At 35.1% G+C, this 19254-nt stretch overlaps 1 protein-coding gene across 4 annotated transcripts in view; it reads left to right on the top strand.

Moving 5' to 3' along the window:
* Positions 1–19254, top strand: part of NT5C2 (5'-nucleotidase, cytosolic II) — a 140084-nt gene that overhangs the window by 85787 nt on the left and 35043 nt on the right. For all 4 annotated transcript variants that reach the window (XM_059398476.1, XM_059398477.1, XM_059398475.1 and 1 more), the window contains one exon: positions 9232–9305. In XM_059398476.1, coding sequence (XP_059254459.1) covers positions 9232–9305 — 74 coding nt within the window. The remainder of the gene's footprint in view (positions 1–9231; positions 9306–19254) is intronic.

The following is a 19254-nucleotide window of genomic DNA, read 5'->3' as shown; positions in this document are numbered from 1 at the left end:
TGACCTGTCTTTTCCATTAAGGGCATAGTCAGTACAGTTGTTAAGTTGGCCTAATGATAACATTGGATAATCATACTTTCTTTTCACTTTTATTCTGCAAAATTCAGCTTTTGTGCTTTGCTGCATTTTATAAATTATCCTCTATACACTGGTACCATTGGTCTTTACTTTAAAAATTTGAGGAGAGGGGTGCCTGGGTGGCTCAGTTGGTTAGGCTCCAACTCTTGGTTTTGGCTCAGGTTATGGTCTCAGGATCCTGAATTATAGACCCGCATTGCATAGGGCTTGGTGCTCAGCAGGGAGTCTGCTTGTCTGTTCCAGTCCAGTTCTACCTCCCTCTTGAATAAATATATAAAATCTTTTAAAAAAATTGTGGAGAAAAAATGAAAAAGAACTTATTGGAAAATAGGAAAAAAGGGATTGGAAAACCTGTATTTAATTAGACCAGGATTCTAGAACAGTAAATTTATATTCAGAGTACTGATACTGTCTTTAGTTTCTCTCTTAATCTGTGTATTTTTCATTTGCTAGTCTTTTCTTTTATTCCCTGCCATCCTGCTCTCATTATTGCAGTTCCTTCATTTGGGAAAGAAGGTGAAAGGAATTTTAATGTCTTCTTCCTTAAAGTCTGCTTTAAAAGCTTGAGTGGAAAGATAGTGTGATCAGTACTTTTCGTATTTTATATACATTTTTAAACATTTAAACATTTCTGAAATGGTGCTGCATCTAGCAGAATACCACCTAGAATTAAGACGAGTTCTTCCAAATAATTGTATTTCTTTTAGTCACCTAGTGGCGATATTAACCATCCTAGTAGTGTAAATTCAGATCACAAGCCAACTACATGACTCCTCAGATCCTCAAGGCGAGGTTTTCCCCCCGTCCTCGACCATGTCAGGGCTGAGATGTACAGATTTTATGTGTTTCTTCTATGTTGCAGATTTATTTATTCTTTTTCTTCATGTTATGGGTAGCCCTGTGAGATTCTAGCTTTATGAGGCCCTAAATTTTCTTGGGCATCACCCCCTTTTAGTGGCATATAATATGGGTGAATTGACAAGTGATGGTATCTCAAATTTTAATCTTCTTTTATTTTCTGTGTATGTCATCATAGTCATATCTTTTCACCAGAAGATTTTTATATTGAATATTTGAGAAAAGTGAATATTATAATTAATTCATGTTTTATTTTAGAAATGATAACATGCTTATTGTTCAGACTTTTATTATTTATTCATTAAAAAATATTTAATTTTTTTTTTTTTTTTTTTTGGAGAGAGAAAGAAATCATGAGCTGGGGGAGGGTCAGATGAAGAGGGAGTAGCAAACTCCTCACTGAGCATGGAGCCTGACTCCAGGCTCCATGCAGGGGTGGATCTTAGGATCCTGAGATCATGACCTGAGCCGAAGCCCCATGCTTAACCCACTAAGCCACCCAGGTGCCCCTGGTGTTCAGGCTCTAAAAGCACAGGCTGCTGTTCTCTTGGCACAATGTGATAAAATGTATCCCTCCTGAGGGTGTTCTTCAGAGAAAATATTCAGACTTATTAGTAAATTATTGGCTGAAGTTTATGAAAACAAAAACTAATGCTACTTAAATCATTTTTTCTTTTATAAAATCTAGTCCAGAATGTTTTATTGTGTCTGTATATCCATGGTATTTGAATTTCAATTTTTAGGAATCCATTTCATAAATTAGAAAGTTCTTACCTATATATTTTTATATCACCAAGCATACTTTTTCCTGAAGAATAGGGACATAAAGGCAGAACGAGGTCTTGCAATTATGCTTTTTAAATAACAACTTTATAGAAATATAGTTCCCATACCACCTAATTCACTTTTTAAAGGGTCCAGTTCAGTGGTTTTAGTATATTCACAGAGTTGTGCAACCAATACCACTGTTTAATTTTAGAACATTTTTACTACCTCCAAAAGAAACCCAGTACTCAACTAAATGTTGTGTCTGCTCTATATAAGGCCTTATGGTAAGTTTTGTGAAGGCAGTAAATCCTGGCCTCAAAGTTTATAATCCAGTAAAGAATAAAAGAACTACCTGTGTATTTTATGTATGTGACAAAATATACCACAAGCCAAAATAAAGGATTTTGAATATTCAGACCTCTCAGATGGATCACAACTCTATAATACTCTTTCATTAAGTAGAAAAGTAATCTGAGACCCAGAGGCATCTCTGCCTGTAGTTATGTGGCACAGCCAGAGTGGTTTCTTGAAGAAGTCAGGTGAGATTGCTGTGTCTTGAAAAATTAGAGATAACTGAGGAGAACATGTCAGGTATAGGGAACAGTGTAAACGAAGCCTCAGGGTACCTTTAGGAAATAGTGAGTAGTTCATTTTGATTATTGGAGCAAAAGGTGCATGATATGGAGCAATATGAGATAAAACTGATTTTGGAAAGATGGTGAAAAGCTTTGAACTCCTTGAGTTACAAAAACTTGTATAATTTGGGTAGGTAGTGGGGAATGTCTAAAGGTTATTAAGTAGGAGAGTGGCATGGCTGGAGCTGGGCTTCAGGACGGTTCTTCTCAAACTATCAGTGATGGGAGATTATTTGTTTTGTTTTCATCCCACTCTTTTCAAATTGATGCATTTACAAAATATAGTAAAAATGAATTACTAGGAAAATGAAGAGACCTGGGGTCTCTATATTTTTTTAAGTTTATTTAATCTCTACACCCAACATGGGGCTCAAACTCATGACGCTGAGATCAAGAGTTGCTTGCTCCTTGGACTGAGCCAGCCAGGCACCCCTGCATTTTTTTTTTTTTTTATTACAGTCAACAAATGTAAAGTTTCACAATTGCTATGAGAGTTTCTGAATACTTGCAATTTCTCTATGTATCATGTTATGGATTTGTCACAACCATTCACAGAGCAGTATTGGTCTGTGGACCACACACCACACTGAGTAGCAGTACTTCAAAACAATCAGTTTGGCTGTTAGTGCACAGGCAGAACAATTGGAAGGTGATTGCTGAAGAGTTAATGAGTTAACAAGGACCTGGACAAGTTGATAGCAGTATGAATTAAATGGAAGATTTGGTTTTGATAGACATTTGGAAATGTATTTTTTTTAAGATTTTATTTATTTATTTGAGAGTGAGAGAAAGCATGAGCAGAGGGAGGGATGGAGGGAGAAGCAGGCTCCTTGCTCCCCAGGACCCTGGGATCATGCATGACTTGAGCAGAAGGCAGACGCTTGACTAACTGAGCCACCCAGGCACCCTTGACATTTGGAAATTTAAATGAAGGCAAATGAGATGATGTGGATTTGAGGGAGAGGAAACAATATTTACGTCAATTTTAGGGTTGAGTGGTAAAATGAGAGTGTCAAAAGTAGAAATAGAAACTAGTTTGGGGGGCGCCTGGGTGGCTCAGTGGGTTAGGCCGCTGCCTTCGGCTCAGGTCATGATCTCAGGGTCCTGGGATCGAGTCCCACATCGGGCTCTCTGCTCAGCAGGGAGCCTGCTTCCTCCTCTCTCTCTCTGCCTGCCTCTCTGCCTACTTGTGATCTCTCTCTGTCAAATAAATAAATAAATCTTTAAAAAAAAAAAGAAACTAGTTTGGGGAGAAAGATACTAAATTAGATATTCAACGGAGATCCACATTATGGCATATTTTTATTAAGTAAACACACATACATACAAAGAAACATTGTTTGGTTCATAATCTAAATTTGTACTCTCGATCTGATCTCGAAACAGCACTTGTAACTTTTCTTTCATTGCAACAAGCTTTGAGTATATTATTACACAAACCCATAACCAAAACATGCCTAAGAAGATTTTATACTTGCATCTTTAGTCTAATTTGTTGTTGCAGTAACTGTTGCTGGGCTCTTGGCCAGGAAATTGTGACTCTAGGCAGGGGGAGGAGCTAGGGATAAAGTTCACCATCGCCAAAGAAACTCTATTCCAAATGGATTTGTGTGGAGCAACAGTGATATCCAATGACAAGTTAAATTAGACACAGAGGTGTTTTCTCCAACAGTCTCAGAGATACATGCTGTTGAGGGGCTTGGTTCAGACTAAAGCAGTCTTTTTGAAGTGAGGTTAAAGTTACACAGAAGCAAATTATACTAGGAGCTTAAAGAAGAATTTTGTTATGTGACTTCAAGAACTCATTGACTCAGATAGTTTCACACACTGCAGAACGGCAATCAGTGACAGATGAGGTAATGCTGCTTTGAATTACGATTTAAATCTCAAAACCACTAAGAGTTTGCTACTTACAAAATTCCAAATTTAGTAAATTGCATGTTCATGTGCCTTAAATATGAAGATATTAGATCCCTATTCTTAAAACACATAGTCTTTTTATGGTTAATATGTGTATTTACTTGGATAGAATTTCTTTAAATTTCATGCCTTACTGTGGTAGGATATGATTGTAAAAGCTGTTATATTTTTCTCTGTCTAAATCTGCCTGGTTTTATAGTGCCAGGTTTTATGTGTTGTTTCCTAAAGATTGTTTCTCTTGTTAATGCTCAGATCTGTATCAAATGCCTTAATATGTAGGAATTTCTGGCTGATAATTGCATTTTAAGGTTGGATGCTTAGATCAGTCATGCTTTTGGAGACTTCGTGCTTTATTTAAAGTAAGTTTTGGAAAGTTAATTTCACAAATGTATTCAGATTCTTTTGAAGTGGAGCTCTATAGTGGAGTGTGTTCCGCTGGTTAATAATTTAGAAAAGTGACACAAGTAAATTGGCATTGGCAAAGACAGAGTCAAGGCCCTGGGACCAACAGAAATTTTGGAACTCTCCAAGCAGATACGATCTTTTGTTTTAAATGTATGGTGGGACAGTGAGTCAGCCTTTTAACCGATAGAGTGCCTAATACTCTCTTTTGTTATAACAGGAAAGAATAGTGATTAGTTTGAGGCCAAGAGATTGTTTCTCTTGAAGACTGTATCCTGGAGACATGATATTTCTGGCCCCAGGCTGCCTCTCTCCTGAAGTCAGTGCACACTTTCAGCCTTTGGATGTTTATTATCTTTGTAAATCTTCGAATATGTATTATTGCAGTTCTCTATGATCCAGCTGTTCCCTTTTGTCATTATAGGTTTACTTAATGCACTTTAGATATTTGCACACAGATTAGATTTAGTTGCCTATTGCCCTTCCCTCCCATGTTTTATAGCAAAAATTAGGGAAAGAAGAGATGAGAAAACATATGTGAGATTTTTCTTGTTGTTTAGTAATAGGAATGAGAAGAGGAGACAGGAGTGATTGCTTCTTTCTTAAATTCAGGAATTGCTTCTGTGGATGAGGTTACTTATTTTGAATGAAAATGAAAAGAATATTTAGTTGAAGGTCTTCATAAGACATCTTATTTCCTTAAGTTAGGCATCTAAAGAGTCTTTGCTCACTCAGTCTAATCCCTGAAACAAAGTGGTATGGGCTTTATAGTAGGCTTTCAACAAATGTGTTGATTTAATAAGGTGACAAGTTAATCAGAGGGGAAGGAGTGCAATTTGATGGATATTTAGCAGTGATAATTTTGGCAAAAACAATAGATTTTCATAATCCAAACATATGTGATTCCAAGAGTTTCTATGGATAATACACCTAAGGTGCATTATAATCTTCATATCCTTAAAATAATGTGAAAAAGGAGTACAGGCTTAAACTTTCTTTTTGACCAAGAGAGAAACTGGCACGTTATCTTGCTGGGTCTGTTGATAGTTTCTTTCAACCTTTAGTACTGATTGATAGATATTAGCAAAGTCTGTTTTTTACCCTGTGATTTGAGCTGTGCGGAAAACCAGCTCACATCATTCTATCAGAAACAAAGCTGTTTCTTTTATCATATGATCCCAGCATATATCCCTCTCGGGTTGTATCACAAGAATCTTCCCAGTCATTCCTGCCTGAATTCCCATAGAATATTTTAGGCATGTCAGCTGTTTGGGCTCTGATCAAGGATTTGATCCAGTTGGCCTCTAGCCTGAATTGAGAGTGTGTTTGAAAAACATAATCTTCAGTGGCAACATTTGGTTTCCAGAGTTAGAACCATTGCTTTGTGTCTTACCCCTCTTGGCCTTCAGAAGGCTTTACGTAACTGAGAAAAGGTTTGATAGTAAAAGTAGATGCTTTTATCAGTAAAAGGAGGGTGAAATTTGATGAAGTGGTAGAAAGATCATGGTGACATATTTGGGTTTGTGGGTGTTTAAAAAGATTTGGGTGGGTGTCACTTACCTTATAGTTCTTGTGTCTTTCAGCTATGCATTAGGCTTCTCTCTCCCTCCCATCCATTAAAAAGGACCTATATTAGGGCAACTTAAAATAGGAGACCAACAGGTCTAATTAAGGGAAAAAGAAGTCCCAAGAAAAGGGAAGAAAAAAACATCTATCTGCATAGGAAGCCAAAAATCCTAAGGACTGTTCCTACAGTAATTTGAGGGTAAGAAGAATTATAAATATAAATATATGTAATATAAAACATAGTCCACCGTTAGTCGGTGGCAAAGCTAATACACAAGACTCAGTATTACCTGGATTCTAAACATTGACTTTCATATATAGGTCATCTGTACTTAGTAGATAAACTGGTTAAAGCATAATTGATGTACATAATCCCATTAGAAAAATAAAGTGTTAATCTACAGTATTACAGAGATAAGGAGCTAAATACCAATACTGGCATTAATTCTCAGGATTTAGTTCCCAGGAACTAAGGGTTTTATAGAGCTAATCTAGTGTGCATAACACACTAAGATAAGTAGTGACTTTCATATTTTTCAGAAGATTAATCATTCTTAATTTAAGGGTCTATTGATTTTAAGTCCTTGATTAAAATATTTCTAAGCAAATACTTGATTTTTGGTTTGCATTTAAAATTGGTGCATACATTCTGAGATGAGAGGAAAAGTTTTCTGTTAAAATTTTTTTTTTAAAGATTTTATTTATTTATTTGACAGACAGAGATCACAAGTAGGCAAGAGGCAGGCAGAGAAAGAGAGAGAGGGAAGCAGGCTCCCTGCTGAGCAGAGAGCCCGATGCGGGGCTCGATCCCAGGACCCTGAGATCATGACCTGAGCCGAAGGCAGCGGCTTAACCCACTGAGCCACCCAGGCGCCCCTTCTGTTAAAATTTGAAATAGTAAATGAGTTGCTGAAGAGTCATTACCCAGATTAGTGGTTCCCAAACTCCTCAGTATTCCATCAGTTAAAACGTAGAACATTCATCCCTTCGTGTACTGTTGTCCTTATTTATATATAGTAGAAAACATATACAAATTAGGCATATTTAAATGATGAAATAAGTATCAGTAAAAGTTCTGATGTCTTCTTTTTGTACCCAGTGACATATTCTGCATCTATTGGTATAGTCACTCCTCTTTGGAGATTAGTGACCTACATCATGAATAGGAGCCCAGCTCAGGCATCCTATTTTTTAAAGAAGTTTTCTAGGTGACCTGTAGCATTCTCATTTCTCATAGTTACTTCTAAAATGAAGGCAAAGAAAAGGTTTGGTAATAAGAGGATAAACCATTCAATAATTCTGGCTGTTGAGCTGAAGATGAGTTGGAAAGGATGTGTGTGAGTGTGTTTTTAAGAGAGGGGTGAGGGGGCAGAGGGAGAGGTTAGGAGGGAGAGAGAATCCCAAGCATGCTCCATATCCAGCACAGACCCTAATGTGGGACTTGATTTCATGACGCTGAGATCATGACCTGAGACGAAATCAAAAGAGTTGGTCACTTAACTGACTAAGACACCCAGGTACCCCAAAAGGATACTTTTGTTTTCAGAGATGATTAAAACTTAGCCCAAAACATCATCATTTGATGATTTACCATTCTGTTACACATTTAGTTTTCCCTGAATGTATAATGTATCTTCAAAAGTGATCTTTCTGAAATTTGAATCTGATTATTTCATTTCTTCAAAATCTGATAATTTGTCCTTGCTTGCACAATAAAATCCAGACTCTAATGTGGCATACAGAGTCTTCATGATTTTAACTCCTACTAACCATTTTAGCTCCATAGCTTTTATTGCCCCTTCTCCCTACCCCTGCCTTCTGGAAAACCTCCTTTTGCAGAAACAATCAGAAAATCAAAACCAAAGAAAACTCCTCAGCTCCAGCTGTAGTAAATGTTTTATAGTTCACTGTAAACCTTGTCCTTGCTTGGTTATTCTGCATGGATTGCCTTTGTCGCTTTGTCCAATTGGAACACTTCTACTGATTGCTTAAGATTCAGCTCATACATCTCTTCTAGTCTCTAAGGAAGTGGTATTCTTGCCTCTGTCTTATTTTGTAGTATTTATTGAGTTGTTAAAATTATTCGTGTGTGTGTGTGTGTCTCTCCTACTAGACTGAATTCCTCAAGGACAGAGATTGTAAATGAAAATAGAAGTTCCATAGCTGGTGCTCTTGTTCATTCACTGCTGTATCATGTACCTTGTTTGGGACATAGTAAGCATTCAGTGTTTGAACAAATCCGTTTATGTTTATGTGTTTAGTATCTGGCATGTTCTAGGCTTTAAATGAACACTGTTTAAATAAATTATAAATGAATGAATATATTATAAAACCTCAAAAATAAGCTTGTCTTGGGGCTCAGACTTAGAAAAAGAGAGCTGATTCTCTGAAGTCTTTAGTACATGGCACAGTAAGAAAATACATATATTTCCATATAATATCTGATTTCATTTATAATAAGGACTTGAAGAATTCTAGTTATGAATTTCTTTTAAGATTAAAAAAAATTTTATTTATTTGTCAGACACAAGCAGAGGGAACAGCAGCCGGAACAGGCAGAGAGAGAAGCAGGCTCCTTGCTGAGCAAGGAGCTTGATGCAGGACTCTATCCCAGGACCCTGGAATCATGACCTGAGCTTAATGACTGAGCCACCCAGACATTCCTTTTTTAAAAATTTCATTTATTTATTTGAGAAGGAGAGAAAGGGCACAAATAGGAAGAGGGGCAAAGGGAGAGGGAGAAGCAGACTCACTGCTGAGCAGGGAGCCAGAGCCCTGATGCGGGAGTGGGGGCTCCATCCCAGGATCCTGAGATCATGACCTGAGCCGAAGGCAGATACATAACCAACTGAGCCACCCGGGTGCTCCTGTTATGAATCTTAATATTGGTATTTAAATGAAAAAAATCTAGAAAGATAACCAAATAATTACATTAAACTTAAGAATTTTGTGGAGGATTTGCTTCAGTGTTAATTGAGAGACCATTTTTTGCTTCTTTTTTTAGGGTGTTTGTGAACCGAAGTTTAGCGATGGAAAAAATAAAGTGTTTTGGTTTTGATATGGATTATACACTTGCTGGTGAGTAGCACTTTTTGACTGCTTAAAAACTGCTTTAAGTATAACACAGTGAGTCTACAGGAGGCAATTCAGTAAACATTTATTTAATCTTATACTTAGCTACTAGAAGCTCTTGTTATCAAAGCTCCTTCCATTGATATTTATGAATATTGAGATTACCAGATATCCTTGAGATTTACATAAGATGCGTAAGTGGAACAAGTGCTAAATTATTTTAGGTCCCTAGTAAGAAATAGTATGATGAAATTATACATTAATGTGTATATCAGGGCACTTTTGGCTTTACTCTTTAAAACTGTTCTTCAATGATGGAGTTTTGTATCTTTTGTTCTACCCAAGGAAAACTATTTTTTTTTTCCAAAGGAAAACTTTTTTATCAGTTAAAAATTTTAATGTTATTCTTAAGACAAATGGAAAATGTGTTTATTTCCATTGAAATGATTACAAATACACTATGTAAAGACTTTTTAAAAATTAGAGCTATTTGCTTTGTTCATTATCAGATAGACTTTAAACACAACGCATACTGTTTTTCCCTTTCTGTCTCTGAGATATATTTGAAATCATCAATGGGTTAGCTAATATTTGCAAGATCTTTTCAGAACTTACGAAGTTTTTATTAAAAATTCCTTGATTTTGATGTGAAAATGTCACTTAAGTAGTAGAGATGAAGGACTGAGTTGAGTGCATGTGTATATATGTATGTGCATGCATGTGTGTATTGTCATGACACTTGAAAAAGAATCTTTCAGAAATTTTCTCTAAAAAAATACTGTCTTTACACAAAAATGTTAAAATGTATAAATTTACTTATGTTTAGAAATCTCTTATAACAATATTAGAAAACTGAGACCATCTCAAATTAGATCTCAATTTGATGTTCAATTTAGGCTAATATAATAATATGCATTATAACATATAAATGTATGTAAATATGTATTATAATAGAATAATGCAAAAATGAACACATGCAGTTTATAGGTCATTGTCACATAGTTGTGGCCATGCCATGTACCAAACAAGTTATATATTAAAAATCTACACTGACTTGGTTTACATTTCCCTTTCTTCCCTCCGTACCCATTGTTGTTTATTTCATTTTCTATTGCCTTAAAGTTGTTTTTGCTGCATTTTTATTCTTACATATTTTTCTAATTGGACACAGCCACTTTTAGGACCACTTCTCAGAAAGGAACTTGGAAGTACTGTACTTTCTCAGGGTAGATCTTTCCAGATTGGGAGAAAATCCTACAGTCTCTCTCATTTGTAGAATTTTACCTCTCCAGTGAAAGGAATGGTAAGATAATCAGCTGAAAGAGATACTACCTAAAGCAGAAATAGAAGTTAATGGGAAGAATAAGTTAATGGGAAGAAAAATAACCCCTTATTAAGACAATCTCATTGTATTGAGGTAGTTGTTAGTATTTACTGAAAACCTGTGGTGTTCAGGCACATTTTGTTACTGAGCATTGAGATAACTACATGTTCCTGCAGAACAATGAAAAAATGAGTTCTCTTGTTTAATGAGAAACTCACTGAAAAAAGTCTCTAAACTTTAAAGATACCTTATGATTGCTTCTTTTCACTTGTTTTTTAAATCCCACTTCATATTTTAATACTTATTACTCTTAGTGAAGATACTAATATACTTTGCTTATATATAAATATAATTATTAACATTTATTAAGTGCTTATTATGTGCAAAGGAAGTCCTGTTCTAATAATAGATTATCTCACTTAAAACATGGATTATCTCATTTATGCTACTTATTTAATATTTACAAAAACTCTGTGAAACAGATATTATTGTGGTCTTCGTTTTACAGATGATGCTAGGACACTAAGAACTTTGTCCAAGGGTGTTTAACTTTGATGTAGCTGAACTGAGATTCAAATCTAAGTATACATTTATATGTGTATGTGAGTATATGCACACCTGTATATATTTTATATATATGATATATATATTGAGATTATACCACAATATAAACTGTCATTGTTCAAAATGATAATTTAAACTTACCATAATATATATAATTATGGTAATATTTATAAATATGGTATTATAAATATATAATATTTATAATTCTGGTAATATGGTAATATATAATATATATTATTATGGTAAGTTTAAATTATCATTTTGAACAGTGACAGTTTATAGTGTGGTATAATTTCAAAGTACTGAGCTCCCTTCCTTAAACAACCAACCAGGACTTAAGCACTCAAAAGGGTAATGCCCTTTAAAGGAGTCCCCCTTGAGAGACTATACATTATTTCCACAAATAGTGTTGGATGAAAAACATTGTTAGTCCTCTTATGGTACTACTTGCACTTTATAAAGCACATAGGGAAACAAGTTTATTGGCTTATACTCTCTCCTGTTTCCCAGAATAGTATTCATTAAATTTATCTGAGAATAACTTTTGTTATTTAAAAAACAAACCACACCCATGAAGTGCTAAGGACTTTTCATCAGAAAATGTGCCGTGAAGTACAGAGACAAGATTAAAAAGTGTTTTTTGAAAGCTTTGAGTATTTGGAATAACCATCCCTGGAATAAATGTAATAGCTTCACAGGATAAGTTCTTGGAAAGAGTCTGCCCCCAACACCTTCTCCTGCGGGCCTCCCAGACCCGCATCCAGAGCCCACAACTCTGCGGGGAGATCTTCCCAGAAAAATGCCGTCAGTTCCATCCCCTGACCCCGACATCCCCCCAGAATGTTTCATCCCCCCTCCTTGTGTTCTTCCTCTCCTGTATGGAGTCACCGTTCTCGCCGGAGATTGAGTCACTTATGGTTTGTCTCCCTCCCAATCCCATCTTGTTTCATTTATTCTTTTCCTACCTCCCAAACCCCCCATCTTGCATCTTAACTTCCTCATATCAGGGAGATCATATGATAGTTGTCTTTCTCCAATTGACTTATTTCGCTGATAGCAATTTATATATCATTTGCAGCTTTTGTTTGCTTGCCTGTCTCCACATTGGCCTGTGAGTTCTTCAAGGGCAAGGGCTTTCTTTTTCACTTTTATATCCTATGTGTTGCCTAAAGCATGGCATGTAGTAGGTGCTCAGTATATATATATTGAATGAACAGTTTGGGTACCTAAGTTTTAATAAATCAGTGTAAGAATCACTATACTTTATTAAAATAAAAACTTAGATGAATTAGTTAAAAACTGTAAGAAGAATAAAGACTTTAATGTGAGACCTGAAACCATAAAAATCTTAGAAGAGAGCAGAGGCAATAGTTTCTTTGACATCAGGCATAACAACTTTTTTCTAGATAGGTCCCCTGAGGCAAGGGAAACAAAAGCAAATAAACTATAGAAACTACATGAAGATAAACTTACGCACAGGGGAGAAAACAGTCAACAAAAGTAGAAGACAATCTACTAAGTGGGAGAAGGTATTTTCAAATGACATCTGAGAAAGGGTTAGTATCTAAAATACATGAAGAATTTCTGAAACTCAACAATCTTATTAAAAATGGGGAGAACAGCCATTTCTCCAAAGTAGACAAAAGATGGCCAGCAGACACTTGAAAACACTTGAAAAGATACTCAACATCACTCATCATCAAGGAAATGCAAATCAAACTACTATGAGATATCACTTCATGCCTGTCAGAATGGCTAAAATCAAAAACACAGACACAACAGGTGTTGGCGAGGATGTGGAGAAAAAGGATCCCTTGTGCATTGTTGGGGTCAATGCAGGCTGGTGCAGGCAGTGTAGAAAACAGTATGGAGCTTTCTCAAAAAATTAAAAATAGAATCAACCAATGATCTAGGAATTGCATTACTGGGTATTTACCCAAAGACTACAAAAACACTAATTCAAAGGGATACTTGGCGCCCCTGTGTTTATAGCAGCATTATTTATGATAGCCAAATTAGAGAAGCAGCCTGACTGTCCATTGATCGATGATTAGATAAAGAATATGTGATACACATACATACACACAATGGAATATTATTCAGTCATAAAAAAGAATGAAATCTTGCCGTTTGCAGTGAAAGGGTGGAGCTTGAGAGTACGATGCTAAGTGAAATAAGTCAGTCAGAAAAAGACAGATACCATATGATTTCACTTATGTGGAATTTAAGAAACAAATGAGCAAAGGGGGAAAAAAGGAGAAAGAGAGAGAAACCAAAAAACAGACTCTTAACTATAGAGAACAGACTGCCGGTTACCAGAGGGGAGGTGGGTGAAGGAATGTAAAATAGGGAGTGGGGGTTCAGGATTACACTTATTGTGATGAGCATCAGGTCATGAAAAACTTAAAAATTAATTAAAAACTATTTAAAAAAAGAATCGCTGTATTTGACTTTAGCTTGTATAAAATATGCACTGTTCAAGTGAAATACTTCAAAATATGAACTTATTTTTAAAATTTTAATAAACATTATTGAGGGGTAAGTTACATACAATAAAACATGCATTTTAAGTACATAGTTGGACAAAATGTATACACGTGTGTAATTACCACCACAATTAAGATAAGAAATATCTGGGGTGCCTGGGTGGCTCAGTGGGTTAAGCCTCTGCCTTCAGCTCAGGTCATGATCTCAGAATCCTGAGATCAAGCTCCACATCGGGCTCTCTGCTAGGCAGGGAGCCTGCCTCCCTCATGCCTCCCCTCCTCTCCCCCGCCCCCCTGCCCCATCTCTGCTTTGCTTGTGATCTCTCTCTGTCTCTGTCAAATAAATAAATAAAATCTTAAAAAAAAAAAAAAGATAAGGAATATTTCCATCACTCCAAAAAGTTCCCTCATTGCCTCTTTGAAGTCCGTTCTCCCTTTTACTCCACCTTTGCCTCAGGGCTTTTTGTCACTGTGGATTAGTATAGTATGCCCTTTTCAGAATTTCATATAAATGGAATCATCCAGTATGTACTCTTGGTGTTTGGCCTCTTTTGCTCAGCGTAATGTTTTTGTGATTCGTTGATGTTGTTCCGTCTGTCAGTAAATAGTCCATTCACTTTTTTTTTTTATCCCTAACATTTTTAAACTATAAAAAGTTATGAAATAGTTTTAGACCTATGGAAGAGCTGCAAAAATAATATTTGGCCTCTATTCTCTTCTAATGGTGACCTTGTACCTGACTGTAGTTGACCACAGTACAATTATAAGAACTAAGAAATTAACATTCGTGTAGAACTACTAACTTAACTACAGATGTTATTTAGTTTTTACAAATTTTCCCACTAAAGTTCTTAATTCCAGTCTAGGATCCCACATTGCATTTAGTTGTCATATTTCCTTAGTGTCTTCTGTAACAGTCATGTCTTTTCATTGCTTTGACACTTTTGAAGAGTACTAGTTAGATATTTTTGTAAACTCTTCCACAATGTGGATTTGTCTGATACTTTTTCACATGATTGAAGTTTTATGCATATTTGTGAAGAGCACCACAAAGATGGTATACTCTTCTCAGAGCATAATACCAGAGGTACATAATGTTGGTAAGTCTTATTACTAGTGATGTTAACTGGTCAGCATTATACAATTATCACATTTTTCTTTATACTTTTTATGGAGGGGAAGTCAAGCAGTAGTCCATTGTATGGGTACAGGTTTTTCTTCGCCGCTATCTGAAAGTAAAGCGTTCCTATGAAACTGTTTGTGAGCTGAAATGTCATAAAGCAAAGAAATAATTACCATTAATTTATATGGAAAAACTTCTGGGGATTTTTAGACTGCTCCTCCCCCTCTTTCTTAGGGTTTTCTGATGCCTTGAAACCCATCTTGCTAATGGATACACAAAATAAGTTGAGGTAAAGCACAGTTGGTTACAGACATAATTTAGAGCCCTGATGGCTTGATGCTGAGATGTTGAGTGTAAGTTCTGGGGAAGGAGTGTGGCAGAGCCACTCTTGGTACTTGTGGTGCATACTGCCTTTATAAGGGCTGCTTACAAAACAAATGCTGAATGCCATTTTTGCTTTTCATCTTTTTTCATAAAAGCAAAAATCCTCTTCAGATTTATTTCAGTTAGCAAAAACAAGTACTCATGTAGGTCTTTCATCAGTTAAGTGGTATAACTTGAACTTTCAAAAAGGGGGGGGATACTCTTTATATCACAATTTGTTTATGCATTTATCTGTTGATAGATGTTTGAGTTGTTTCCCTTTAGGACTATTATGAATAAAACTGCTATGAACATTGGTCTACGTATTACTTACAAGTCTTTTTGTGGATGTATGTTTTTGTTTCTCTTGAGTAAATACTTAGGAGTACAATTGCAAGATTTTATATTTACCTTACAGGAGATAGACAAATGGTTTTTCAAAGTACTGATAACATTTTAAAGTCCTACCCACCAAACATAAGAATTGTACTTGATCCAATCCTCACCTATGCTTGATAGCATCAATCCTTTGAATTTTAGTCATTTTAGTAAATGTGTAGTGTTATTGTGATTTTTTTTTTGTACTTCCCTCATAACTAGTGATGTTGAAAATCTTCATGTGGTTATTGGCTATTTATATTTCTTTTGTGGAATGCCTGTTCAAATGCCCTTGTTTATTGGCTTGTGTTTTTATTGTTGAGTTGTAGAAGTTCTTTATGTATTCTGAGTACTGGTCCTTTGTCAGATACATGTCTTGTGAATCTGTTGATCAATATGTGTTGGTCTGTATGTTGACATTCTCTTTCATTGGTCAAACTGAATATCACATGGTCTTGATTGATTATTGTAGGTTTCTGTTAATCTTTAAGTCAGGTAGTATAAGTCCTTTATTATTTTTTTATAATTGTCTTAATATTCTGTGTCCTTTACATTTCTATATAAATTTTTAAATCAGCTTATTAAATTTTCAAAAATGCCTCCTGGGATTTTGATTAGGATTGCCTTGATTTCTAGATCAATTTGTAGCGAATTCACATTTTTGCTACATTGAGTCTTCCAGTCTGGGAACATAAAACATTGGGCCATTTACCTGATCTTCTTTAGAATTTCTTAGTGTTTTGTTATTTTTGGTATAAAGATCTTATATATATTTTGTTTACATTTATCTTTTAATTATTTCCTAATTTTTATGTAGTTGTAAATGCTGTTTGGAATTGCATTTTCTATTTTATTGCTAGCATTTAGAAATAACAGCTCATTTTTGTGGATTCTTGAATCCTGTGAATTTCTAAAATTCGCTTATTCATTCTAGTAGCTCTTTTAGAGACTTACTAGAATTTTGTATGTATGTGATCAGATCATCTGCAAATCACTTTTTTCTTTTCAATCTATAGATCCTTTTTTTTCCAATTTGTATATCTTTTTTTTTTTTTAAGATTTTTATTTATTTGACAGACAGATATCACAAGTAGGCAGAGAGGCAGGCAGAGAGAGAGGAGGAAGTAGGCTCCCGGCTGAGCAGAGAGTCTGATGTGGGACTCGATCCCAGGACCCTGGGATCACGACCCGAGCCGAAGGCAGAGGCTTTAACCCATTGAGCCACCCAGGCGCCCCTCCAATTTGTATATCTTTATATCTTGTTAGAAAAAACATTTTTTTCTTTTTGCCTTATTGCAGTAAAACCTTAGTACTTGGTTGAATAGCGGTGTTGAGAATGGACCTCTTTGCTGTGTTCTTGATCTTAGGGAGAGAATGTTCAGTTTTTCACTATTGAGTATGATGTTATATGTAGGTTTTTATAAATTTTTTTTTTATCAGGTTGGAAAGTTCCCTTTTATTCTTAGTTTTCTGGGAGTTTTCCTTTTAACATGAATGAGTGCTAAATTTTCACTAAATGTTTTCCTGCCTCTATTGAGATGATCCATATGGTTTTTCTTTTTTAGTTTGTTAAAAGGATGAATTACATCCATTGATTGCTGAATGGTAAACCAACTTTACATTCCTAGAGTAAACCCCACTTGGTTATATAGTATTCTTTTTATATATTGGCAAATTTGATTTGCCAGTGTTTTGTTGAGGGTTTTTGCATCATGTTCATCAGATTTGTATGTGTATTACAATGTCTGTTGAATTTTGGTTTTAGAGTAATGCTGATCTCATATAATGAGTTGGGAACTATTCCCCTTTTCTATTTTCTGGAAGTGTGGGTAGAATTGATATTATTTTTTCCTTAAGTATGTGACAGAATTAACAAATGAAGCTATCTGGGCCAGGAGTTACTTTTATGGAAAGGTTTTAATTTATGCATTCAGCTGTTAAATATAGAGCTAGTCAGACTTTCTGTTTCTTCTTGTATCAGTTTTGATCACTTGTGTCCATTCCACTGAGTTTTAAATTTATTGGCATAATTTTTATAATATTTTAATTATTCTTTTGATGTCTCTAGGATCTGTAGTGCTGTTCTCTTTTTCATTCCTGAAATTAGTAATTTGTGTCTTTTTTTCCCTTCATCAGTCTAGCAAGAGGTTAATCAGTTTTCTTGATTTTTTTTGTTTTCACCTGCTAAGAGCCAGCTTTTGGTTTCAGTGAATGAGAATAAGGGGGATTTAAATTTAAAGATGATTTTAGAGTAATTATATGTAAGTATGAAGTTACACCTGGGTTTTATGATAATTGTGGACTATAAAAAATAATTTCTTATAAAATTAATATAATAAATACTACCTAAATACTTCAACCACCCTTATCTTTATTTGCTTTATATTTTTTAATATAGGTAGTGGCAGTAACCACTTTTACTTCTGATTATAATTTTTAAGTTTGTTTTCCTTCTGTGTTCTTAGTATCATTAACATTATGTTGACCTACTTCCTTGCTTCAAGTGTTTATGGAAAATCCAAATTTCTGTGCAGAATGAAATGTGGCACTGTGTACTTTCTTTCATTTTTTCCCTCCCTGTCTATTTTGACTTCAGAATTTGGAGGATACAGAGAGAATTGTTTTCTTAATTTTTTTTTGAAAATTAGCTTGTTTTGTATTAGGCGCTTAATAAGTATTAGCTGTTTAAATGGCTGTCTTCTTAGTATACTACTATTTTGAGTGTAGAGAAGACATTTAATAAGCATTTGATTTTTTTATTGAGGGAAGGAATAATTTTATCTGAAATGAAATTATTAGATGTCCTATAAATCTGCATATCTGGCATAATCTGTGAATTGACTGGCAAACATAGATGGATTACTTGTTTTCATAGACTATAGTGAAATTGATAGTGAAGCTAGGATTGATGCTTCTGAAGTGTCTGGATAGGACATCACATTTTGAGTGGCAGTCATGTTTTGGAATGGTACATTTGTTGAGAGAAGGTAGCTATTGGTTTAGAGCCTACCTTTTCACACTGTAAACTTCGCCTGAATTTGTTCTGAGAAAACAGCTATTTAGGTAAAGTTGGTTTTTTTCCCCCACTGTGTTTTCAAATATGGGAAATGTATATGACTTTTTCATGGAAATTGTGGGGGATGGGATTTAATTCTGTCTTTGGTTTACTAGAAAATGGCTGTAGCAGACCTTCTTTGGTGGGAAGGGTGTCATGGTTTTGTTTGGTTTTGATTATTCACCTTTTTTAAAAGTTCATTTTGATAAGCATTTGTTTGAAATCTGATGTTTTAAAAGTGCTGTTCATCATGTCAGATGTTGAGATTGATAGATTTAGTGGTAAATAATTTAAAACTTTGATTTGTCACTGATAAATAAGGAAGAGGACAATTAAGGCAAGAATACATACATGCATGCATTCCAACAATGTTAAGCTATATTTATAACAGTTCTAAACTTGTAATTTTCCAAAACTGAACTATATAGATCTTTGGTAGAATGAAGTTAAGTTGAGGGATTGTTGGGGTTTTTTGCTTGTTAAAAGAGAAATTACTGGCATGACTTGTATTACTTGTATAAAGAATTTTATGATTTTGCTTACAGTTTGGTACATTCATTCCTCTGAAGTGTGCCACAGTGTTCAGTAACATAATCCATTCTCTAGGGAAGCTCAGTATCTTCGTTTCCTCTGAATGCCAGCCTCACACCTCTAAGTTTTTC

This window comes from Mustela nigripes, chromosome 4 (genome assembly GCF_022355385.1).
Source record: "Mustela nigripes isolate SB6536 chromosome 4, MUSNIG.SB6536, whole genome shotgun sequence".
Lineage (NCBI taxonomy): Eukaryota > Metazoa > Chordata > Mammalia > Carnivora > Mustelidae > Mustela > Mustela nigripes.
This window is presented reverse-complemented; position numbering and strand designations above follow the sequence as displayed.